This window comes from Sparus aurata, chromosome 5 (genome assembly GCF_900880675.1).
Source record: "Sparus aurata chromosome 5, fSpaAur1.1, whole genome shotgun sequence".
Lineage (NCBI taxonomy): Eukaryota > Metazoa > Chordata > Actinopteri > Spariformes > Sparidae > Sparus > Sparus aurata.
In genome coordinates this window covers 31,785,773-31,812,621 of record NC_044191.1, presented here as the reverse complement: position 1 = coordinate 31,812,621, position 26,849 = coordinate 31,785,773, and the positions used below count along the sequence as shown (strand labels likewise).

General features: G+C 43.5%; 1 protein-coding gene across 6 annotated transcripts; it reads left to right on the top strand.

The window, feature by feature from the left end:
* Window positions 1–736: 736 nt before the first annotated feature.
* Window positions 737–26,849, top strand: ap1b1 (adaptor related protein complex 1 subunit beta 1). 6 transcript variants are annotated; one of them, XM_030417151.1, is made up of 24 exons: window positions 737–861; window positions 2,479–2,539; window positions 4,905–5,010; window positions 5,101–5,236; window positions 5,736–5,981; window positions 6,200–6,390; window positions 6,497–6,718; window positions 6,864–6,984; window positions 7,093–7,188; window positions 7,911–8,026; window positions 9,019–9,184; window positions 9,870–9,968; window positions 10,379–10,638; window positions 11,543–11,750; window positions 11,958–11,978; window positions 12,211–12,297; window positions 12,872–12,901; window positions 12,996–13,133; window positions 13,228–13,373; window positions 13,469–13,598; window positions 17,292–17,376; window positions 17,867–17,953; window positions 18,477–18,631; window positions 25,266–26,849. In XM_030417151.1, exons 1-24 carry the CDS (start codon window positions 751–753, stop codon window positions 25,338–25,340), a joined length of 3,093 nt encoding a protein of 1,030 aa, XP_030273011.1. In that variant the 5' UTR covers window positions 737–750; the 3' UTR covers window positions 25,341–26,849. The 6 variants fall into 6 exon arrangements, with proteins under 6 accessions (XP_030273011.1, XP_030273013.1, XP_030273014.1 ...); XM_030417155.1 differs by having other exon boundaries at window positions 832–929; XM_030417156.1 differs by lacking the exon at window positions 737–861 and adding an exon at window positions 889–946.

Here is a 26,849-nt window from a genome sequence, read left to right as displayed (position 1 = left end):
ACTAACTTTCATAAATGCTCAAAAACTGAGCGGCATATAAACTCGCCATGTCTTTGCGTACGTTCAAGTGGATGTAGTGACATTTACACAGTGTCTTTGGTAGAATAAACCAAGCTAAAACTAATATAGTCCTTCAAAATCCTTCCTTTATGAAAGTCGTGGTTATTATTTGTTGTTTAGACAGTTTAGGGAAGTGTTAAATTAACTTTATGGTCATTTTGGAGGTGAATTGATATAAAAAAAGGCATCAGAATCACTTCTCATGATACTTAAATTAATTGGTATACTGAGGAACGTTTGTGTGAGTAAGTGTATTATAATATTTTGTAAATTACAGCTTGTAGAAATTAAACTAACACCATCAACAGAGTGAAGAAGCAGCTGTGTTGACATTAGGTCAAATCAACCATCTTTGTGGTGCGTTCAGGAACAGCCGGGAGAAAATCCTACTGATTCTACCTTTAACTTTAATTGTCTTTGAATTATATTAATATGACGTTCAGAGGGTGACTTTTTTTTTACTCTGATACATTTCAGAGCCTGTACTCTATTACTTTTACTGGAGTAAAGAAGTTGAATCAGTACTTTTACTTTTACCAGAGTCTGTTTCTGAAGTATCTGAACTTCTACCTGAGGAGAGGATGTGTGGACTCCTGACTCCTCTGCGTCTTTGACCTACTGCAGCTAATCTTGAAAAATTGTTTAAAAAAAAAACAACAAACTAATAATTGTGTAACCACTCCTCTCTGAATGAAAGCTGACGTTGATGTGTTTGCAAACGTTACTCAGAGCAAAGACGGAAGTAAAAATCGAGTGTGGGAGGGGACGAAGGCCATCACAGCCCCCTGCTCGCCTGTCACGGTAAGATGTTTGTGGAGCTTTTTCTCACCGTATTCACTCTGCGGCGACTCTAATTTTAACTCCAGAAGGTACGCTAAGTCGTTGGGTAAGGTTTTGAACCAGGCCGATAGATTAAGAGCTTAACTATCCCGGCAAAGGCATCCTTAAGCCTGTACTTAGAAGGTCACGTCTCAGCCGAGCCGAGCTAGAAAAGTGGCCGGGCGCTAGCTTGACACTGACAGGCACACTACTGCAACACACAGCTAGCCTTTTAGCATTAGCTTCAGTCTGCTAACTGCTGCAAACATGCAGGAATGGGCGAATCAGTTATGCGTGAGTAACTGGCTGCACAGCCATCAGGATAGTTTAACTAACTTCACGTTTTCTCGCTTTATTTCCCCGAATGATTTGTTACACACACTTGAGCTTGCTATGCTAGCGTTAACGCCACGGTAGCTCGATGCTAACCAGCTAGCGAAACCTTTCCTCTACTTTTCAGGGGCTAAACTAGCAGCTTAACTCACAGTCAGCTGCTGTGAAGTACTCAAATTGTCTGTCTGGAAACTATACAAGAATACAGTGTTTATTATTTATGTCCAATATGGCGTGAATTAGCATACAAACGTGTTATGTTCAGGTGCATCGTCTTGCTAGCTCCGATAACGCATCGTATGGTCTGAACTTGTGGCTAACAGCTTGTCTGATGTTGACAGCCACCTGAAGCTTAATTAACAATGAAGCTGCTGCGTTTTATTAATGAAACGCTGTGTTTTGTTGACGCTGTCACTTGTTACCAACAGCTAGTCAACGTGAATAACTGGTTGGCCTTTGCTGACAACATCTCTCCTCCTGCTAGCATGTTTTTATCAAGTTTCATTCAATCAAACCTTAGCTAAAGATAAAGACAGTGTTCAGTGATCTTGTTCTTAAAGCACTTTTTCTGTTGTTATATAGAAATATGGTGTCTGTCTATCTGCTAACAGCTATCTGAATTTAATGAATGAACAGCTGAGTAGATATCAATATTTGCAGTTCCATTATCATTATATACAAAGTGTTTATAGCTAAACAACCTCCAGTAAAGCAAAAGATATAATTAATGTTGTACAAAAAGAGCAACAAAACATGAAGTATGAGGATTACAAACATGGAGAAGTACTTTTAAAAGAACACAACAGTTGGTAAGAAGAGAAAGTGTCGAGGTCAGGGGGTTTTCGAGTATTGTTTTACTCGTAAGGGAAGAGAAATCAGAGTTTCTGTTCCTTTTTTATTTGGGTTAAACTTCCTTCCAGTTCCCTCAACTTGAACAACATTCGCTTCAGTTTTATGGCAGGAAGTGTTGTTGTGTAAAAGAGAGAGGGTCTTTCTCAATGAGGTTCTGGGTCAATAGCGGGAGATCAACAACAGGAAAATAGATACTGCTGGACAGATTCATGCTGACCAAGAAGTTGTTGAAAGTTCAAAGAGATGATTTCCATTGTTTTCCTTTCTGATGGACGACTGCCGTTTGTTCAGGAGACGACAGGAATTCCTTTTATTTCCCTGCGCTTGCACTTCTAGTATTTCCTGTCGCTCTCGTGATGCTCGGGAAGAGAGATTGTCCCAGTCGTCTTTCTCACCCTCACTTATCTCTTGCAGGAGAATCGACAGTTTGGATCCAAGATGACGGACTCCAAGTACTTCACCACTACCAAGAAAGGTCTGATAGCTCTCTACTCGTACATTCATTAGATGAATTATTGAACGAGTTGACCAATCGATAATTTGCGAGCATCTGTGCAGTGTTTTTCAGCAAGTGCATGGTGGATTTCATGGCAGAGTCAGTTGGGTGGTGCTAAGTTATTATCTCTACAAATTGCACCACATTTTGTAAATGTAATGTCGTTAATCAAAGATGCTGAATTAATTTAAGATTGTAGCGATCATCAAGAAAGGCATGATCTGTAAATTTGAGCTGTTGAGTATAACAAAACCTAACTGACCTCGCCTGGCTTAAAAATAGCGCCAAAGATGTAACAACCCTGCGTCGTCTCGCCATTGTTACCACGAACCGATCTGCACTGATTATTGTAAATCAGATTAGACATATTGAGCATTAACTGACAGATTTGACCGTCCTGCTGTGCCTCCTGTTGTGTTTCTACTCGCACAACCCGAAAACTGTGCATGTTCTCACACACCAGGCTTGGTAAAATCAAACAGACTCCTATGAATGAATGATTGTTTGCTTGAGATAAAAGAGCACGTTTCATTCAGTTTCTGCTTCTTTACTTTCTGTGCATCATCCCGATGTTGCTGTGTGCAGTCTGTAGTTAACATCTTGGAGGGAGATTGGGAGTGATTAGCGGTTTACAGTGCCTGGGAAGCTCTAAGTAGGTGGACTCAAATATAAGCCCAAAATTGACAGTGTGTGATTTTTATAGTCTAATTCATGCCAGTCGGTACGTCGGTGACACTGCACGGAAATATAAATACAGTTTAGCCTCATTCAGTTTTGTACATCGCACCAAAACAAAGCAAAAACCTCCGTAATCCCGCTTGAGATGTTCACACGGTGACATGATTACCCAGTTACCCACAGCATGAAACAAGTTAGATCTCCTTCTTCTTCTTCTTCCTTAATAATTCACTTTGCCACATATTAAGATGCAACTGGACTATAATGGTATCGTTGTCCATTTAGGCATTTTAAAGTTATAAACATCTCCAGTATCAGAGAGTCTGTGCCACACGATACCCACAAGTTTGGCGTTGTCGTTGAAATCATCTCATGATATCTATATGTTTTTCTGTTCAGTGTTTCCCACACATAGACTTTACTGCGAGAGAACGATCCTGTCTCTAGTTAACTATTATTAACTATTTGACAAATTCCCCTCGCATTTGCACACGCTGTTCATAGAAACTGAAAGAAAGAGACGTTCTCTAGTATAACATCCCTCCTCCCAGCGCACTGTTTTAAATCGACCTCTCAAGTTTAATGTAGCCCTACTAATGCCATTGTTTTCCTTCAAGCTCGTAACAGCACCTAGTTGTTTCTATGTCATGTGATACCACATTGGTTTCGATAGGCTACATAGTTAACACCAAACTTCCTCCACACATGGCTCACATCGGTTGTGAAATCGAGAGTGGAAAAACTAAAAAATACAAGGTGTGCTTTTTGGGCGAAAGCATACTGCTGACGAGTAAATTCAACAGCAGACAAACACTGGCTGTGTCTCAATTCAGGGTCTGCATCCTTCGAAGGATTTGTCACCAGATGTTTTACCCTTACGTCACGATTTCTGCCGCCCAGGCCTGTGAAAGTGACGATCCACGCCACGCGATGTCGCCAGTTTCTCTCTTTCTTTCTTCTTTTTCGGGTGCACAAAGAATCTTGGGATATGTGAGGCCACGAAGGATAGTAGCGATGCGTCCTCCAAAAAGAGGGAAAAGAAGGCTGCTTTTGGAGGAGCCTTTGAATTGGGACAGCCTTCACGCTGCTTTGTTACGTAATTGGCCTTCAAATGCTCTTCCCACCCTGAATTGAGACACAGCAACTGTGAGAGAGAATCCTGAAAGGTGAGGTAAGCCAGTGTGTCCACTAAGGTGGACAATTAATGAAGGCAAACTTTGAAGCCTTGTCACTCTTATTTGCCGTGTTATTGGAGCTGTAAGTCTGCTGCTGCTCTTCAGCTTCTTATGATGCCAACCAACCGCATCCTGCTGCAGCTTTAATGTAAAAGCCTTCGATCACTTTGCCATTAGGAGGCTGATAGGGCGCACCATCTATCATGCACTCTGATCAGAGCGGTTGCTTCCGGTATGCACACCTAAACACCTGAAAGCAATTCAACCCGGCAGTATCAGAAAAACTGCTGCGGATGTCGATGTCCTTGTTCTGTACGAGGGATTTTGAGAGGACACTGAATGTTTTATATTATATCAGCATATCCACTTTCCAGTTCTCCTGTTGTGACTTGTGAAAAATGGGCAGTTCTGCACATTCACCCTTCCACCGTTTATATCACAAATGTATTACCTGATGTGTGATTTCCCTTTTTTTTCTCTTGTGTGCACAGGGGAGATCTTTGAGCTCAAGGCGGAGCTCAACAGCGATAAGAAGGAGAAGAAGAAGGAGGCTGTGAAGAAGGTCATTGCATCTATGACAGTTGGCAAGGATGTCAGGTGAGCCAGGGACAGCCAGAGACACAGGAATAATTCATTCTAACACATTATTGGAGTCAGAAGTTATATAACTCCTTGTCCCATTTTCAGCGCTCTGTTCCCAGATGTTGTCAACTGCATGCAGACGGACAACCTTGAACTGAAAAAGCTCGTCTACCTCTACCTGATGAACTACGCCAAGAGTCAGCCGGATATGGCTATCATGGCTGTCAACACCTTTGTGAAGGTAGCGCTTAATCCATTATAAATGTATATTTAATTATCTATTTATAACTCATTCGTACTCTGCCATAGAAGTGTGTGTCCTGCAGTTCTTGTGCCAAAAACATAATTAAAGAAAAGTATTTAAAAAGGAAGGGAATTAATTTTACTTGGGGAAATTGTTTTGTTAGAAAGCCACCACTGGGACCAACTCTTGTTATCAGGGAGTTTCAGACTTTGCTCATTATGTTCGGGGGAATAGACATTTATGCAAACCTCTGTATGATTGCGGTGATAAATATTCTCTTTCCAACTTGAATGTGATTATTACAAAACCTCAGGGTATCCATAAAGGTTAAATAGAGCCATCAGTTTCACTTGGAGATTTCTGTCTTCACTCTCATTATACTGCAATAACAGTGACACCTCAATATCTGCTGATTTAATTCTTAAGTGGAAACATTTTTAAAGAGCTTTCAGATATTGTAGCATGAAGTTATCCTCTCTCTGAACCGCCCATGCAGGACTGTGAAGACCCTAACCCTCTGATCCGGGCCCTTGCTGTCCGTACGATGGGCTGCATCCGCGTGGACAAGATCACGGAGTACCTCTGCGAGCCGCTGAGAAAATGCCTGAAGGATGAAGACCCGTACGTGAGAAAGACGGCCGCCGTGTGTGTCGCCAAGCTGCATGATATCAACGCTCAGTTGGTGGAGGACCAAGGCTTCCTGGACACCCTTAAAGACCTCATATCTGACTCCAACCCCATGGTACGACTCCTTTGAGCAGCATACTGGATGGCTAGAGTCGGCCAGATATGCTACTAAGGTTGAAACAGCTGGCTCTGTCTTTAACGGTTACGCCTGTGTTGGCGATGATAACCTTGTTGCCAGAACTGTGTTAGTTCACTGACCTCTCTTTTATATCTTAATACAGATGGTGGCTACTGTTTTTTTTCCTTTTCATCACTACGTGTCTTTATCTTTAGGTTGTAGCGAACGCAGTGGCAGCGCTGTCGGAGATAGCAGAGTCTCACCCCAACAGTAATCTACTGGACCTGAACCCGCAGACCATCAACAAGCTGCTGACGGCTTTAAATGAGTGTACAGAGTGGGGACAGATATTCATCCTTGACTGCCTGGCCAATTACACGCCCCGCGATGACCGTGAGTCCCAAAGGTAAGCAAAGCCTGTTATTAATGCTGCGTGTAAGTGAGCAAACATTCACAGTAAACCCTGTTTAATTTTCTGATCCTTCTCCCTCAATTTCCTCAACATCTGCCAGCATCTGTGAGCGTGTCACCCCACGGCTCTCGCATGCCAACTCTGCAGTGGTGCTGTCAGCTGTTAAAGTTTTAATGAAGTTCATGGAGATGCTTCCCAAAGACCTGGACTACTACGGCACCCTGCTGAAGAAGCTCGCCCCGCCACTGGTCACTCTCCTCTCTGCTGAGCCCGAGTTGCAATATGTGGCCCTCAGAAACATCAACCTCATCGTACAGAGACGGTAAATGTGCTATTCTTTAAACTTTGAGAATAGCATGTACTGTAACACGGTCCATTCCAGTTGGGTTCCTTTTGTTTTGTTGTGTGTTGTGTTACAGTTTAAGTCAATCGCCACAAATGACAACAAATGTCCTTTTTTTTTATAGCCCAGAGATCCTGAAACACGAGATGAAGGTCTTCTTTGTCAAGTACAATGACCCAATCTATGTCAAACTGGAGAAGCTGGACATCATGATTCGCCTGGCATCTCAAGCCAACATCGCCCAGGTAACACACCTGCTACAGTAACACATTAAGTGTTGGAAAACCTGTAAAACCGTTATCTTTATAGATGACGAAATGATCTGAGTGACACCACTGCTCGTCTGTGTGTAGGTCCTGGCTGAGCTGAAGGAGTACGCCACTGAGGTGGATGTGGACTTTGTCCGTAAAGCGGTCAGAGCCATCGGCCGCTGTGCCATCAAAGTAGAGGTGGGTGGAGATGATGTCATAATGTCACTGGATGTTTTGTTGGTCATTGTAAATAATTGAAGGCCGTCATTTAGACAAAGTTTTAGTGTTTTTTTTATGATAGATGAACAATACGTTGGTATTAAAAACAAACCAAACATCTGGTTATTCTATTTCCATTTTGAATACAAGAACCCTGATGTTTGTCTCTCTTAATTTCAGTAGAACAAACTTAAAAGGACACTGGACTGTTTACTGTTCAGGCTTCAGTAGTCCACGAGGTCGTTGCTTTAAGCTGAACATGAAAAGCCGCTCTGTAAATTACACAGAAGAAACTTAAGTGGAATATTTCAAAACCTCTAACTTTTAATTTAAAAGGGAGAAGATTTTTTTCCTGATGACACCCAGTTAATAATCAGTACAGCTAATTCCTTATTATGGCTACTTTTCTCATACATTTTATATGCACACATTTAGGGCTTCAACTGATGATTATTTTCATTTTCATTCACGTCTTTCTTGATTGAATGATTTGTTTTTGGTCTAGAAACTGTCAGAAAGTCTGCAACCCAAAGATTTGAAGTTTTACTGTCATACACGAGTTAACAAACCACAAAGTTTCACAGTTAAGAAGCAGTCAGAGGATTTTGACAACTCACTAGTTAATCATTGCAGCTCTACATACACTTTATACTCATTCTTTACTGTTTCTGACTGATTTTTATCTACTCTGCTTTCGATAGCAATCAGCGGAGCGCTGTGTCAGCACCCTGCTAGACCTCATCCAAACCAAGGTCAACTATGTGGTGCAGGAGGCCATCGTGGTCATCAAGGACATCTTCCGGAAGTACCCCAACAAGTAGGTCCCCACGTAGGCCTCAGTGAGGTCGTTTGCACGTTGTTTGCGAACACTGGCTGTTCGTATTGAGACATTTCAGATGTATGACGTTGTATGTTTGATTTGATGCTTTGTTTTGTTGTCAAAGCTCTAGTATCGACTCACACAAACACAGACAGCGTGTCTGATCCACATCACTGACCCCCTGATTATTCTCTCTTGCTGTTTAAATGGGCAGAGTGAAAGCTCATTAAACAGACAAAAACTGTTTTCATGTTGGCATTCATCCTAAAACGGCATCCACAAAAGCTTTTGGACAAGAAAAGTGTTAGCTGCTTCGCAGAGAGTGTTTTTGTGGTGGATTGCACTTAACAGCCTGTCTTGATTGCACCTGGCCGAAGGTCGGGTTTATTCGTCCGGAGCGTGACTTCGGCTGTGTATCCGACAGAGTGCGTTCATGTGCCAGACAGAAATCTCTCCCACACACCACTGTGGAGTCGTGAGTCGCACAGGGAGCAGCTTTGCAAAGCTTCCAGCTCGGCATGGCTCGAGCCTTCAGCTGTATGAGTCACTACCCACTCAAACTTCTGCCTTCTCTAATTAGAAATCATTTAAATCTTTTTGTGATTAAACCATTATGTAAATGGGATTGTTCATTATTAAGCATTTAGTGCAGGTTAGAAATGCCTCCACCACAGGAACTTCTCCACCACGAGACCTACAAGAGTAAAAAGGGACGGTGAATATTGCATTTACATTGTCAGGCTGCCAGAATAAACAGCTCCAAGGCAACGCTAATGTTGCTCTGTGTGTCCTGAGAGCTGAAGCAGGCAGTAGGTGATGTGGAGACTGTTTGTTGTTTTGTTTCTGTCCCTGCTGGTCACAACAGAATAATTCATTTTCAAGACAATTAGATTAATTTCCTCTGTGTGATATTTTTCATTACAGTGTCTCTCCTCGTATAATTTTGATATTTGACTGGATGCGATCTTGTTTTGCGTGACCGTGTGCAGGTATGAGAGTGTGATTGCCACTCTGTGTGAAAACCTGGACTCCCTGGATGAGCCGGAGGCGCGCGCCGCCATGATCTGGATTGTGGGAGAGTACGCTGAGCGCATCGACAATGCTGATGAGCTGCTGGAGAGCTTTTTGGAGGGTTTCCACGACGAAAGCACTCAGGTGTGTTCAGGAGAGTGCACGGAGGTTGTTAATTCGTCCATTTTTAATTTCAATTAGCAGGCAGTGCTGGCAGTAAGTAGCACATTTTAAGTTTCTGTCGTTGGAAATAATTAAAGCCTTTTGGTTTGGCTGCTGTGAAGCGCTGAAAATGGAGGTGACATGTCATACAGAGAACTGCTCTCGTTAAAACTGAGAAATGCAAGAAGTGAGATGAGTAAGATGTTTTGTTTTAACTGTGCTTTAAGTGAAAACATTACAGTAATGGTACATTTACTTAAAATCTGGGTCAGACACATTTTATAGAGAAGCCAGCTTTCATTCTGAAGAGTGTTGTGCGATTACACCAGGCTTTCTTATCTAGACGGCTCACTTTTTTATAGATTGATTCCCATATTTTTGCCTTGGAGAAGCTTTTCTGATTGCATTCTGTGGTTTTGTGGGTAGAAAAATGTTTGTTTTTGTGCTGAAGACTGAACGAGTAGCTGGAGTATTTTCCTAAACAGGGTGTGGCCACGGGAAGCCTGAGAGCTGAGAAGTAAAATGAGTCTCAGCTGTATTTGTTATGTGTTTACTGTACATCATTAAGATGCTCCTTGCTACTGTAATACAACTTCACTGGCTGCATTTAAAAGAAGCTGTAAGGGAGTTCTAACATGTGCTGTTTTGTGTTCATTGTGTCCTGTAGGTGCAGCTGCAGCTACTGACAGCAATCGTCAAGTTGTTCCTGAAGAAGCCCACTGAGACCCAGGAGCTGGTGCAGCAGGTGTTGAGCTTAGCCACACAGGTGAGAGAGAAAATGCACACAGTTACAGCCAACAGATATGTGCTAATCCTCACTGTGCTGCTCCGTATGCCATCCATGTCTTCCTCAAGTAGTTCTATTCTCAGAACTGACAAAGCGTGTTGGACGAGAGGTGAAACGTCAAGAAACTGAAACGAGTCCAGTTGATTTATCACACTTGAAACCATGTGAACTTTCTAATTTTTCAAAGGTAATGCAGACTTGCGGTGTCAGTCTGCCTCATGCATCAGCCAAATCTTAGCTGAGCCAAGGCTGACTCAGTTTTTGACATCTTTGAATCACTGCTCAGTCGCTCTTATCGGGGGGCCAAGGAAGACTAACATTAAGTATTTATTAAACAAGCTCCATGAATAAGAGTCGTTCCTCTTCTTGCCTCCTTTTTCTCACTGCAGGACTCTGATAACCCAGACCTCAGGGACCGTGGCTACATCTACTGGCGTCTGCTCTCCACAGACCCCGTGGCTGCTAAGGAGGTGGTTCTTGCTGAGAAGCCCCTGATCTCTGAGGAGACGGATCTGATTGAACCCACGCTGCTGGAGGAGCTCATCTGTCACATTGGTACTCTGGCCTCCGTCTACCACAAGCCTCCCAGTGCCTTTGTTGAGGGCAGCCGCGGCGTTCAGCACAAGAGACTCCCGGGCAGTGCTGGATCGTGAGTCATGCCCTTTTTTTAATTTTTCACAGGGAAAAAGGGGTTTGTTTACTTAAGTGGACGAAGCTTCTTGACTCGGCTATTGTGTTTTACTTCAAGTTTGCTGAGTGTCACACTTTCTAGCAGTGTTGAGCTGTGCATCTCTGTTCCTTCCTGCCTTTTAGAGACGACTCATTACATCTATTTGTTGTATCTCTCAGTGGACTACATGGAGTTATAAACACAGTTTAGTGGCATAAAAGCCTCACAGTCAATGCCAGACTTTCAGACAATGATTTTGCTGGAGACGTATTTCCAGCGAGGCGTCTCTGTTTGATCCACTGCCCAGTTAGACTATTTCTGCCATTCTGGTTTAAAACATCTTTAGTATTTTTGGCTGTTGTCACATCCTCCATTTCATGAGGAGGAGGACATTGACACTTTTTCGGTGGTCTGTCCAGCCTCTTTTGCACGATCGCTTGTTTTTTCATATTTATATAAAACTGGCACAGAAACTTCTACTTCACTATTGACATTTCTGACCTGGTTTAAGGCCGTTCCTTGGAGAAATGTCCATATATATTTTATTTCAGGAGGAAATCGCTGGCGGCGTGCTGGATAGCAAGAAGCACCTGAAATCAACAATGAGAGAAAAAAGCTCTACACATGATTTAACGCTCAATAAATCTCTTAAAGTCTTGAATGGGGAGGCCAAACCAAACTTTTCATAATAGAACTTTATTTTTAAGCTCTCTGCAATATATCTTTATTAGTCACACATTATTATGTTATTAAGTATGCTTATTTATACACACAGATATGGCAGCTTATATAAACCCTGCTCACCAAGAATATCTATAAAATAGTTGGTGCAAATAAGTTCGGAAATGTGTTCACTAATTTGATTATTTTTGATTTCTTCCAGAGGAGAGAGTGCTGACAGCCCAGATACCGGTTCTGCTGCTGGAGTTTCTGAGGCGCCCCCTGCTGTAATCCCATCCCAGGGAGACCTCCTGGGAGATCTGCTTAATCTGGACCTGACACCTCCCACTACCAGCGGACCACCGCCAGCCCCCTCCTCTGGGATGCAGATGGGTGCTATGGACCTTCTCGGAGGAGGACTGGACAGCCTGGTAGGTCTTCTACACGCCGCTGTGTGAGTGCAGCTGTCAGGCTCTGAAAGGCTGGTTTAGCACATCCTAGGGGATTTAAGGCTTATTGTCTTTACTTGTGATTGAATGTATCTTTGTATTCTTTCTTTCTACCTTTTTGGTGTCTTTTCTTTTTTTCTTTTGACTCCTGTGTGTTTTCCTTTTCTTTATTCAACGCTGCACCTGCAGATGGGGGATGAGTCTGAGCCGGTAACTACACGGAGGGAGAGGGCAGAGCATTTGTAAACCATGTCAGGCGATGTTAGACGATTGATTTACCGAGCGCAGTCCTGCTCTCGTTCTCATGCATCATTCTGTGATTTTCATCCATCTTTTATCATCTTTTCTTACCGTGATATCTGTAGGAAGCATGCTGTTGAAACCATGAGTCCGTCTCTTTTCTTATCTCTGAGCTCTGCGATTTGTTTCATGTTTCAATCAGCCACCCGTTCCCCAGCGGACGGACACCCCTCAGTCACCTCAGCTCTCTCATCAGTCCCCATCGCCCCCCGATTACAGCCCCACTGAGGTTGGTCCAGGGGACCACGCTGGACCAGTAAAGGCCAGCAACAGCTTAGAGCCCCCTCTTGTCCCCTGTCGTACCACTGTGTCCTCTAAATAGTCCTCCTCAGCAGTCATTTGTGCCTGTTTGCACTTTGTTTATGTTTCTCATTCCATTTAGGTGAGATTTTAGTAAATGTCCCCTGCGTTCTGTCTTCCATACACAGTAGTTTAGCATCGTCACTGTGTGGAATCACTATATGTTGTGCACCTCCAGTTTTGGTCACTGTACCCCCAACCTTTTCACCTTCACAGTAGACACGTTTAATGAGTAGCGTTTGAACAAAACCTTTTGGATTTGAGTCACTAGATTGTTGAATTTGTGTGGACAATAAAAGGTCAGTTACATAAGAGGAGAAATTCTCTTATATACGTGCATATCTCCTTATTATTTTGCTTGTTACTAGTATAAACCCCCATAGCTGTCATTGAGACATGAGAAAGACATTTCTTAGACCCTCCAGCACTCCATCCACCCTCTTCAAACCCTCCATCATGTAATTTGAGATTGCACCTTAAATTTCTGTTCTTCTCCCACTCAGCTTGGCGGCGACCTTGGAGGAAGTCCTGCTGTAAGTAATTTCATCTGAGTTTGTTTCTCTTGGATTGCTCTGTAAAATGTGACATTGAATGTTTTGATGTAACCTGTTGCTTTCTGACCCACAGATGGGTGCTGGTTTTGGTGCACCGCCAACTGCAATGCCAGCTTCCTTCCCTCCACCCGTGAGCGGCGGTCTGGATGACCTGTTCGACCTCGGTGGGAGTGTTGGCATGCCCATGGGAGCCTACAGCCCTCCTAAATCAGTGAGTCTTGATAAGCTGGGATCGACATACTACAGAGTAATGTCACATCAGTGGTGCGGTCACTAACGAAAGAACTGATCTTGTTTATGTTCAGATTTGGCTTCCAGCCATGAAGGCCAAGGGTCTGGAGATATCCGGCACGTTTGCCCGCCGTGCCGGGGTCATCCAGATGGAGATGACCCTCACTAATAAAGCTATGAGTATCATGACTGACTTTGCTATCCAGTTTAACAGAAACAGGTAAAATCATCACCTAAGCAATGTGCTTGGCTTAGATTTTAGTGCATTTCCACATTTTGTTGACACCTTTTTTCCCCTCATGTGTTCCTCTGTAGCTTTGGTCTCGCTCCGGCCGGGCCACTCCAGGTTCTCACCCCTGTTGGCCCAAACCAGAGCATTGAAGTGGCCCTTCCCCTCAGTACTGTGGGACCTGTCATGAAGATGGAGCCTCTTACTAACCTGCAGGTAACAGCTTCAGATTATTTATTGCCCCTGAACTGTGCTAGATTTGGATTCTGTCTCTGGTCTGAAGCTTGTGACAGTGAAGCTGTCAACAAGATGATGGTCAAATGTCAAGTTCAGACCAGAGGCACAATATAATGTATGCCAGTTTTTTTTTTAGACTGGCCTCTTGAGGACACCAGTGCCTCCAATTTACTTTCCTAACACTGCTTCCTTCCTGGACACTTGCTGTGTCTCAATTCAGGGTCTGCATCCTCTGAAGGACTCGGCCTTTGCAGTCTTTGAATTCGAGTCCTTCAGAGAGACCTTGTTAACCTCGTCAGCTGTTGTTAAATGGGACGGTCTAGCATTTGGAGCATTTCCTGGTTGCGTCACCAGATGTTTTACCCTTACGTCACGATTTCAGCCTCCCAGGCCGTGAAAGTGACAATCTACGCCGTGCGATATCTCCATTTTCTCTCTTTCTTTCTTCTTTTTCGGTGCGCAAAGAATCTTGGAATATGTGAGGCCAAGAAGGAAAGTAGCAGTGCATCCTGCAAAAACAGGGAAAAGAAGGAGCATTTGGAGGAGCCTTCCGTTTGGGACAGCCTTCATGCGGCGTTGTGACGTAATTGGCCTTCAAATGCTCCTCTGAAGGATGCAGACCCTGAATTGAGACACAGCAACAGTGACAGCTCTCTGTTAGAGGTGTGTGGTAACGTTAGCAGAGCTTGTAGACTTCACAGCTTCTTACGTTTTTGATAATCGGATAAAAACATTGCTTTCCAAATTAAAGTTGACAATGTTTCAACTTCAATTCATTCATCTTTATATATCCCAAGTTTAAAGGACTAAAACATAAAAATGCTTCATGGTTGAAATACTTATGAACTCGTCTCTCTCCTTGAAGTTTTGCCCTGAAAATATGACCAATGGCGTCTTAACCGATTAGTGGTGCATCCTCACTGTTATTAATCCATACTGTTGAATTCCCATGCTGTGAATGAAACGCGTGATTGAAACATGAAACAGCCCTCAGTGCGGCTGTGATAGGTTGGAAACAAAAAGCGCGGCGGTGGCTGGCTTGTTTTTGATCAGGGTGGTTCTTTTAACTGGGCAGAATGGTGGACGGGTGCTGGGTGCAGCTGGAGGGAGAAGATAAGAGTGTCGAGGGGGATGATGGAGGTGGAGGCGGCCATTAGTGGTCGCACAGCACATGGCTCCTTTGTTTCTCCTGGCCTCAGTACACCTGCTAACCTTTCTGCTCTGCTGCCTCGAGGCCCTGCTTTGATGAGAACTGTCGTCTGTTCTGACATTTTCTTGGATATTTTATTTCGAGAGCTTCTTCATGTATTTTGTCTTGTGGAAGATAATATCCTAGAATATTATTTTGCATAGTGCTGATGCTGTGAAGCGCCACAGTCAATACAGCACTTTTCTATCACAAATCAGCATTTTTTTTTAAAGAAACACTTTATTACCTTTGGGTACAAGTTTCATGCATATCTTGCCACCGTAGCGCCTTCTTCATTGACACAGCAGTTATTTTTTTAAACATCAAAGTGGTGACAGGATTGCTTGTTACAGATAGGGATGGGAATCAAGCGCCGGTTCCGGTTGAGAAGAGGTTCGAAATTGCCCAATCCACTGGGATCGTATACCTACAAGCTTATCAAATCCTTCTATCAATGGTAGTCTGGCTTTCTGACATCTGCGCAGACATGTTGTCTGTGTCAGCATCTAAGCTGCTGGAAACCAGAAGTAATGTTGGAGAGGAAGAAACGGCTGAAAGCGTGGCTTCATTTCATGGAGAAGAATGACAGCAGCTCTTGTCATTTCTGTGAAATAATAAATGTATGGATGGATGGAAACCAACAGTCTGCTGACACATTCTTCTACAGAACGTGGGCTTTAGTTCTAAGACTGCCATATGTTTTACACACTTGTGTGCCGCTGCTACCCAGCTGAGCAGCCGGTCCATTACACAGGGGAAATATTCTATGTTACAGTGTAGGGATGTGCCAAAATATCGATACTACGATATATCGCGATATTTCGTCTTGAGGTACGTTATCGATACACTGGTGCCAAATATCGATATTTAAAAATCCTCTTCGGAGGACAGCTTTATCTTTATTCAAACATAGGTATACAACCAAATAAAATTAAAAAAATGGTTTAAGTAGCTTTGAAACCCACACATATAGATATTTAATGATAGTTGTAGTCAGTGTGTGTGTTAAGAAGAGACACTGTGCAATATACTCTTTGTTTACTTGGCTGTCATTCATGTGAAATTGATTGACAGTGTTTTGTAATTCCTGTGAAATGGATTCAGTGCAGTCAATAAATTCTGAATTTCTTCAGTGACACAGATATCGTGATGTATCGTGGATGAAATTTCTTGCAATATATCGATTATCGCAGAATCGCTGTATCGTGATATTATCGTTATCGTGGGCAAAATATCGTGATAGTATCGTATCGCGAGGTACCTTGTGATACCCAGCCCTATTACAGTGATATAGGAGCCACACAACTGATCAGAAATCAGTCAGAGAAAGAGTGGGAGAGAGTGAGCAAGATCGAAAAATGGCATTAGTATCATTAAGATTGTTATCAGATCCCACGTATGGATTTTGCTGCATGATACGGTGCCTTTCTGTCACTTAAATGAATAAATAAATCAAATTCTGATTTCTTCCGATGTGTAATGGTCCCCAGTTAAGGCATTTATTGATTAATCTTGCAATTATGGTTGTAAAATATCCATCACAGTTTTCCACAACAAGAGTAATCAGAGTCCAGTTGGTTAACTTTGCCACAAGCAGACTAAGAAAACAGGGAAATATTACAAAATAAAAAATGCTGGAATTAAAGAATTTTCATGCATTTTCCTCAAAAAACAACACAAACAATTTACAGAATGTTTGCAGGTTTGATTTACTGACGGTTGATTAAAATATTAACATATCCAATATAACGAATGGCAATCAGACTCTGGACAGAACTTGAGAAAAGCTGCGTCAGGCAAAAAGAGATTTTTGTCTTTTTGCCTGACACAGCTCTTTCTGTGTAACGTGCTGTGTTACTGGCAGTCCTGCATTGCACCCAGGAATAAGACGCCGCAATGAATTATTCACGAGACCTTCCTCTGTTATCCTCTGGCCGATCTCACTGTCCTCCTCTCAGCACTTTGTTGGTGAGCAGCCTGATTGATAACTCTGGCTGCCACCTGTTCGTTCAGGTCTGTTTCTCTCGGGCCTGCAGTCTGTTACAGGTCCTGACTGTAGAGGTGAAGCTGTCACACTGATTCTTTTTTTATTTTCTGTCATTTCTGTCACTATTTTTGGTGTTTGTTTTTTTTTAACCACAGTCTGCTTCTCTTGCCTCCTCTCTGCATTCATCTTTATTTATTTCAACTTGTTAGGCTGCGTGTGGAAATGAGTTGTGTTTGATATAATCAAGTGATGTTTGCTGATATTCTTTTGCGAACTTACTCTTGAGATCCAGTGTGATTGGAGGCCTGTGTGTTTGTGAAAGAGGGAGAGATTTCTCAGGACTGCAGCCCTCTTGATTCAGTAAACAGCACACATAAACCAGCAATGCCCATCCTTGAAGGGCACTTGTAAAGTAATTACCCACATATTGCTTCTTGTTCCTCATCCTGTCATCCTCCTCTCTCCCCCCCCTCCTTGGATGTAATCACTCTCGCAGGTGGCCGTTAAGAACAACATTGACGTATTCTACTTCAGCTCCCAGTACCCCATCAGCATGCTGTTTGTAGAGGATGGCAAGATGGGTGAGTGTCTCTTGGATAAATCTCTTCACTCCAAAGCTTGAAAACCAGGCTGACGTCAAAGACACACACAGACGTCAGTATGAGCACGTGCACAAGTTTGACGTAGATGTCTGTGTGTGTGTGTGTGTGTGTGTGTGTGTGTGTGTGTGTGTGTGTGTGTGAGTCTGTCCTTCAGCTGCACTCGCTCAACTCTTTGGGCCGTGCAGTTGCTCTTCGATTGTGCACCAGTGTTTGGCCTTTCCTCCTTCTGTCTTTGTGTGTTACTGTTTTATTTATTCTGTGAAAGCCTGCCGGCCTCTCTCCCCGTGGTGCCTCCTGATGGGGGCGAGCAGCGGGGCAGCTGCCGGCGGCGGGAAGTTGATGCTCTGGAGCCGCAGCAGGAAACCGACTTAAATGTTTTCACTGCCGGGCGTACATATTTCCTGTTGTTATATACGGTCTGTGCTCTCTGTCTTTGCCACATTCAGCGATTGTGTCTCTTCATCCACAGAGCGACAGGTGTTCCTGGCCACATGGAAGGACATTCCTAATGACAACGAGGCCCAGTTTCAGATCAAAGACTGCCATCTCAACTCAGGTAATGGAGGATGAAACGAGAACGCACCACCTGAAGGACGCCACACTCTGCTGCCATGTCATGCAGCTTCCCCGTGTGGAGAAATAACCCAACTGAGCTGTGGCCATCTCAAATTCAAATCCTTGCTAATGAAGCAAATTGTATTTGATGAGAACTCATCTGCCACAGTCCCTATTTATGTGTGATAATTCAGTTTCACACAGGCGTGAGAGCAGCTGAACTGGAGAAGAATTCCTAATGACAGCTTAATGGAGATTTCCCCCCACAGATTAAATTTCAGCTTCATCAACACAGAGAGATGGTTTCACATCCTACTGGGGCGCAGCAGCAAGACAGTCTGAGGAAAAAAAGATTATTGCAAATTAGTGACTGCGTCTTTGCTGCACAGGCAGCCTGGAGGGAAATTTAAGGGGATAATAAAGGGGAAAAGAACATGGTGCATTTAATGACTGTTTTCAGTGGTTTAATACAAAGATTAGCTGTAGTAGTATAGATTTAACATTTTAAAATGTTCCCTCAACAGATGCAGCTTCCAGCAAACTGCAGGGTAGCAACGTCTTCACCATAGCCAAGCGCACAGTGGAGGGTCAGGACATGCTGTACCAGTCGATGAAGCTCACCAACGGCATCTGGGTTCTGGCTGAGCTGAGGGTGCAGGCAGGAAACCCAAACTACACGGTCAGTACTGTAGTAGTTGGTTTATGTGAATTCATGAGTTTGGTCTCTTCATTGAGACTCAGTTCTGACCTCATTAACAACTTTTACCCCGTAAAGACTGTTGTTTTTAATTGAATTAAATGTCCAGATTAAGATGAGCAGTCACCCTTCATCATCAGCCTGCTGCGGCTGCAGGTCCTCAGTGAATCCATGTGTCTGTCACTGATTAGAGAATTTGGTTTCTTCCTTGTTTTTGGCTGCAAATCGGTGCACAAACTACTTGGACTGCATCATTCCAGTGTCACGTCTTGTGTTTGTGTTAACTTGTAGTGCGTGACCCCCTGTGGCTGATCACTCGGAGGGTGCAAACCACAAGGATTACAAGACAGAGAGTCGAGAAGTGTGAACACTCCATCGATCTGACGACTTTGAAAGTAGTGTAGTGTGACTGAGGCATTAAGTTAGCCTGGCTCGAAGTTTCTGCTAAGCCTGTGGCTAACCCCCTTCAATTTAATCTATTTATTCACCAACAACCTAACTAAAATGTCTGCGCACTGCTACATCCACTCCTTTAACACTCTCTTTTTCGCTCTCCACCACACATTCGCTAATGTTGCTGTACGATCTTCACCGTGAGTTATTCCCCAAATAAATTTGCTACTTGTTTAAGACATTAAGTATAAAAAAAAACATCATCACAATGGGCCTGGAGGGAGGCTGGAACAAACCCTGGTGTGTGTCTGTGTGTGTGTGTGTGTGTGTGTGTGTGTGTGTGTGTGTGTGTGTGTGTGTGTGTCAACTTGCTGTCGGGGGAGACGAGGGAGCAAGAGTGAGAAAGCGCAGCTGGGATCTGTGTTGTTGTTGCTGCTGCAGAGAAATTAGTAGTCAAACTGATATAAATATTCAGGTTGAAATCTGTTGCTAATATAATACTGATACTCTAGCAGCGAGCCTTCAGCTGAACACACAAATGCCGCAGCTCGTAGGTCTCTTAATAGCATGTTCGATACATTGGCTTGACTGGCCTCGTTTCCTCAGATCTCTTACCCCACGCTGACAGGAGAGCGGCTGCTTAAATGTTGCCTGCAGCAGCAGCAGCAGCAGCATGCATTAGTAAGGAGCGCTGTGTTCACCAAGGCAGCTCTTATAGGAGCAACATGTTGGAATTTTAGTTTCAAACATTCAGATTAACTAAAACGATCTGCAAGGAACAACAATTCTGGCGTGAAGTAAAAGACACGAAGGAGATTGTTGACCTGTAAAATACATTCTCAGTTACATTCAGTCAGCGCGACGTTGTTGACAAAACACCGTCACAGCTGAAGCTTTTTTCCCAAGTGACGTATCGGAGTGATGAGGGAGATTGATGTTCAATATCAAGTGGTGAGTGTGGCGAAGGTTCATTGATTAGAGTGCGGGTTGGTATCGGTGACTCATCCGTATTTGTTTGCGGCGTCCGTTGTGTTGTCACGCGTCTCCGCCCTGTCAGCGGCCCGCGGCCTCTGCTGTTGATGGATCGCGTTCGGCTTGGAAAATTCTGCGTGACTGGTCCCGAACGAGGACCTTGGTGCGACTCCCCTCCCTGTTCATCACTCAGACTGCCTGTAGATCAAGTTTTCTATTTATAAGGTGGCATTAACGACCTTATTTTATTACCGCCACTACTTTAATGTTTTCTTCTGTCTAGACGAGTCAATTTGTCCTAACGTCATGTAGGAGACTTTTAAAAAAATACGGCTTAAGGAGTATTTTCGTGAAATTAATTGACTGAAGTGAAAGATTTTTACTTTATGGTTATTTGTAGTGTGTTTAATTTGTGTCACTTATTCTGCCGGGGGCGCTGTGCTGTTTTTCATTTTCTCGCTCTCGATCGGTTGCATTTTTATTTCCCCTTTGCGTCCCATTTGTGCCGTAACCTCATTAATTCAGGACTGTGTGCTCTGTACCCCCTCCTGTCATTTCACGTTAATTCTGAAGTTCAAATTGCTCCTCAGCGGAGCTCGTAAGGATCCCCCACTTTTTTCTCTTTTGCGGAGGGATCATGAATTGTTCAGTGTAGAGGAGACTAGACTTCCAAGTCAAACATGCTGCATGTACGGTGCGTACTCTGATGCTTGTCTCTCCGAGCTGCTGCATGGTCTCTGCACTCTCTTGGCACGGCACATTAAAGCCAAGCTGCTAAAGCCCTTTTGTCAGCAGCTATTTATAGACCTGAAGAAGTACAGCCCTGCCAACGGTTACTGTCTGGATTGTATTCTGCCTCTGAAGACGAGACATTAAAACAATTATAATTCAATTCCCTTCATTGAGACGTGAGGAAGCATGTTTGAATATCACTGTTTTTGTCTTAAGACTTGATTCGGCTCCCGCCCTCCCATGATGCCCCTCTACTTATAGCTGTGTCCCAATTATTATTATTAGTATTACTCTGTGCTTATTCCAGCTGAGTTTGGCTCAGTTCTGCATTAACAGCAGCCTTAATGGACAGTATTTCCCCACAATGCATTGCACAATGAAATGGAAGATCTCAAGAAGACAAACTATAGAACCAATCATAAGATTTGTCTTGATTCAGGATGTTATTTCAAAGTTTTATAAATCTCTTGTGTCTGAAATGTTTAATGTTTTAACATGTCATCACTAACGACTCTTTCCATAACAGAATAACACTTTATTACAAATTAGCAGTTAGTCTGAGATGTTGCTGTTCTGTAGATATCAAAGACGCTAGCAAAGCAACACAGCACATAAAACAGGCACAGTGGAAACATCTCTTAAGGTCAGATCACCATGGTAACTATTTATATATTCAAACGTGACACAGGAGGCTGAAATAAAAATAAACAAATTTGCCGGCTCGACCACCGGTTGTCTGCTCGGATGTGATTGTTGCTGCGGGACGTCGCTGTGATTCGTTCTCTTCGATCTTTTAAGAATCTTTTTGTGTTTCTCTTCTTAAACCTGCAGTGAAAACAAATACTGATCACAGCAAAGGATCAACTGCTTTAACTTTTACTGCTGACGCCGTTTGCTAACAGGTTGGTCACATTAAACCTTCTAGCAACAGCAAATCCTCACGACTAAACGGCGCGGTATGTTAATTGTCAGCGTCTCCCAAAACGTTTGTTGGGTTTGTTGCGTTGCGCTGTGTACATTTCTAATTTTGAAATCGTCAGCAGCTCTCGGATTGATTCACGAGGCCGACCTCATGTAGTCTTTATAGTTTGCGTAGTGCAGAACTGGGGCAGAACTGCTCGTCTTTTTTGACATGAAGCATGGTCTTCTCATCTGCCATCTCCTGTCCCCATGGCAACTATTCGCCCGGTGATGTTGGCTGATTTCCTCTCTCCACCTCTTGAGCTGGTAATGCTGAGGGTTTTGGTTGAACACAGAAATGGACACCAAAGTGCAGCACGACACGCAGACGCAGAATATCTGACGTCCCTGCAGACGAGCTTAGAGATGCAGCTGTTGGTCATCCCATTGTGAAATATGTCCCATTTCTCAGAACTTGATTGTTGTTGGTAGTTTTGCAAATGATACATGACAATATGACGCTGTATCCTTTTTATTTGTGAAGCTTTAGATGAACTGAATTTTCAATGGGAGTGCTACGGGCACTTTTACAATAGCATCAAAATCTCTATTTTTAAAACGCTAAGAAGGCTCAACACAAGATGAAACTTTGCTCGTAGCATCACCAGGGTCTCTACACATGAACTCGAGCATTGAGAACATTGTTTGTGTACACAGAGTTTACTAAAAAGAAGGTTTTTGAACAACTCACGTTGGTAGCTGCATCTCTGGCGCGCCGCTGTCATGGCAGACAAAAAGTGTCGATCCCCGAGTGCGACCTGACAGGCAGGAGAGTAACGGTGGACCGCTCCTCAAGCCTGCCTGTTAGGTGGCACTTGGGGATCGACACTTTTTCAAAGTTTCATGTTTTGTGGAGCATTCTTAGTGTTTTAAAAATAGCGATTTTGATGCTAGCATAAAAGTGCTCCTGCACCGCATTGAAAATTAGCTTGCCCGAAAACGAAACTACGGTAAATCTTGGTAAAGTGCCTCTTTCGTCGTAATTATGCTTTTACACAAAGGTTTGACTCGTATTCAATCACAAATAAAGCCTCGGTTGCTTTTTGGCGAGAGTTTCACTTTAAAAGTTGGTTTCAATCCGACAACAAACACATAAAAGGAGGAGAAGAAGAAGAAAACCTCCGGGTGTGCATAAACTACAGGTTAGGAATTTCTTCGTAAAACACAAAAATGTGAAATTATTGTCTATCAAGAAAAGTTGGTAATTATCTGTATCGACTGGAAAAAACCTCCATATCTTGTACCCCTGTCGTCAGAGAGCTGCAGCGGTTCCATGTCCCCGTTCATGCAGGTTTCTCAAAGACTCCTGCTGCGTTTTGCAGCGAGATGAATCCACATCTGTGTGACTCAATGGAGAGTTTTGGCTGAAAGAAAAACACATGATGGCACCAAGAAAGACAGAATTATATGAACACCTTGAGACATCCTGTCTCTGCATCTGCACCATGTGATTCCACCTCCTTCATCATTACAGTAGCTACCTCCTCCTTTCCTGGCTTCTGTACTGCCGATATAATCCTGATTTTCAAGCAGCGAGCCCGAAGCTGAACACGCGCATGCCGCAGTTTTTTTAGCTCTCTTAATAGCAGGTTCTGCGCAGCGGCTAGACCATCCGCATCTCCTCACATCTTTTACCCCCCGCTGACAGGAGAGCGGCTGCTTAAATGTTGCCAGCAGCAGCATGCATTAATAAAGAGCGCCGAGCACATGGAGGCAACACTTAAGGAGCCGCGCAGTATCGTTGCTGTGTTCCACTGCAGCCCGCTGGCATCCACCACAACACACTCCCGTCGCCCTTTGTTTGATTTTTAATATCCAAACATTTTAATAATGGCGGCCGCCTCAGAAGACAAAACATGACTGGAGCTCCAAACATGGAGGCTGTTGCTCTGGAACATTTGATATTTTCAGGATTACGGGACAAAACAAGAGACATGCGAGGACTTAATGTGGCTGAAAACAGAACTGGGACATAATGTTCTTGGATTTAGTTTCTTATCTTTCCTGCGTTGTTTGTATTTGTCACTCAAAACTGGCCACGGAGGGTCTGCACTCGCTATGTTTGGTAGATTTTGCGCTGTGACTTCCCTCCAGACGTTTTTTTTTTCCAGTGGAACAAATGTGATTCTAAGAAAATGACAGTGATGAAAGCTGAAAGAAGAAGTTGGAGGCAGAACGTTCTGCAGTGCGTCTGTGTTTCTGTCAGGGGAGAGAGGGGGGGAAAAAAAAAAAGCTTGTTTTCTCACATCACAGAGACGTTTGTCTGTGACGAGAAGGCGCAGCTGTTTTTAATTATGGAGCAATTAAAAAGTGGAACATTTTTTAAAATACTGGAAATAACAGTCTTTGTGTTTAGCGCGACAACGTGACTATCTGTTCCTGGTACGATGATCCCACATCTCCCCGCTGCCGCGCGTTTCCTGTACAGAGTTTTCTCTCCGGATCTGAGGAATAACATCTGCAGTACGATTGCTGATGGGAGGGGAAAAAAAAAACTGACTTTGTGAAGCTGTGTGAAATCCTAAACCGACTCCCTGCTGAGAATAACATCAAAGAGTGGAGGGGCTGCGTCTCTTTTCTCCACTTTATGTATCTGTATTTCTGTCAATGTTTGTTTCTGAGACTGAATTTAGCTTTTGTTTGTTTCGTCTGAAAGATTTTGAATTTTGAGACGCCTGATTCTCAACACGGGGTCTTATTTTTTACCCCTAAAGATCATAAAACTGAAGAAATGTCAAGACGGTTAACCTGATGAAGACCTTGTAGGTCAAAGTACCTGTTCTCCACCCGTTCCATTTGTTTGTTGCGCCGAGGGATGTTAATTAATCATTAATCGCCTTTTAGGATGTTAAACAATTAAAATCTTGTTTGCCGACTATCTGATATGGCCACAAATTAAAAATGAATCTCATGCTCTGATTATCAAGAATAAGTGGGAGTCATAATATGATGCCGAGTATCATCAAAATGTGCTTAAACCTCGCCACTAAAACGTGCTCTTTAACTTACATCTTGTTCAGAAGCTGATATTTTTATTGCGTTACAGATGGAAAACATTTTTTAATTGTTTTTGTAGTGACAGGCTTCCCCCCTGCAGAAATAAAGAATAAATAAGTGGCGGCGTCTCATCTTACCTCTCATTCTTTTGTTAGGAATCCAAAGTATTGATACAAATGTCTAAAATAAATCAGGAAATCAATATCAGACTGTCATGAAGCCAGACTCTGATTAAGCATCAAGCAAAGATCACGTCGATGCTTAAAATCATTTTCTAACATCCACCATGTTTCATATTATTAATGATTAACAGATAATCCTTTTGTTAAAGCAGCTTACCGTCTATTTCCATCTCTGGTTTTTGCATCTTATCCTGTTTTTACTTCATCAGACTAACACAAGCTCAATGTATCATCTCTCCTGAATCTCGTTAAGGCTTCATGTCCCACAGCGGGCATCTTCTGCATTGATTTATCTGTCAGAATCTTTTTCTGCATGTCGACGGACGAGCGTAGAAGTGAAATGATGTTGATCCTGCTCGTCTGTGCTCTCTCTCTCTCAGGTGTCTCTGAAGTGCAGAGCTCCGGAAGTTTCCCAGTGTGTGTTCCAGAGCTACGAGGCGATGCTGAAGAACTGAGAGACGCCCCCCCCCCCCGGACGTCGACCCGGCCGCTGCCCCTCGCCGACTCCTGGCGCCTCTTCCCGCTCCCCCTCACCTGACCCACGAACCATATTACACCTTCACTCAGTGCGGGAGCCGCTTCCTGCTGTGTCGGGCCTGGAGGCTGCGCTCTGTATGTCATTCAGCTCTTTAACTAGGATGGTTAATGATGATTTCTGTCCCATTTTGACCACATGGCTGTTTGTTTTATTCCCCCTGAGACTGCAGATATTTCTGGTTCCCTCTCTGTCCTGTCCCTCTTTGTGTTTGTTGGCACACAACTTTCAGTTTCTGGACATTTATCTCTCGGTAAACGTTCTCGATGATCACCGTCACGCTGAGCAGGCGCTCCGCTCGTCCCCGCCGGGCCCCGTCCTGCCGCCACCTTTATTCTTTTGGAGACGGACAGCCGTGTGACTTGTATCCCCGTGACCGTTTCCTCTGCATGAGGCTCTTTAATCATTAGCTAGCCCCATTTCTCTGCAAATTGGAGTCTATTTTTAGCGTCTGCAATCAGCAGGTGAATCATCAGCGTCTGCATATTTATTTAGGGTACTTTTCTATCAAAAATGCGGCTGAAAAAAGGCTTTAACTGTCCCTCCGCCCGTGTGAAGTGGGAAGGTGGTCGTCCGGGCCGTGGAAGAGACGCATAAATACTTACAAACTACATCATTGTTGTCTTTGTCATTTTGTAGAGTTTTCTTTTAGCGGTGTGGTCAGCAGCGGGGTCGGATCCTCTGAATGTCTGACGTGTGACTGGAAATGTTTGTCGTCGCGTGTTTTTATTTTTTAATTTCTACATCAAACATCTGGACATTTTATAGACTAGCAGCAGTTGTCCGCTGCCAGCTCTCTTACTTAGTCATTCCATGGTTTAATTTGTGTTTGTAGTCTTTGTTAGTGTGCATGTGGCAAACTGGGAGAGAGCCTCAGGTGTCGAGGACGCGTCAGTGATAACCGATCGGGCTCTCTCTGCCACTTTGCTCTCTCTGTATCCTTATAGCCGCTTTCTGAGTACCACGGCCACCTGAGATGAAGGCTCAGGTGAGATGTCTCTAAACGTTCTAACACTTCTGAGTTATACGCGCACGTCGGTAGCAAACATAGCCGAGAGAAAGACGGAACAACACCCAGCGTCCCCGTTTTCCCCCGCAGACTCCAGATTGAATTGATTCCTTTTTTTTCCCCCGAGTCGTTACACTGAAGCCCTTTTTATCGGCTCCACAGGATGTTTGCACTTTCTCCGAGGCCTTGTGAAAGACTACAACAGAGGTGGCTGTGTGTTCTGAGTGTGTGTCTTTTGTGTGTGGTGACGGCTGATTCGTATGAAATGCTGTAAAAAAAAAAAATAAATAAATAAAAAAAAAGATTGAAAAAGAAGAGAAAGAAATCAAATGTTTAATCAGATGCTTTTCAGTTGACTTGATTTTGTTCGTTGTGTGTACATCATTTGAAGAAGAACTATTAAAAGTCTTGATAAATTCA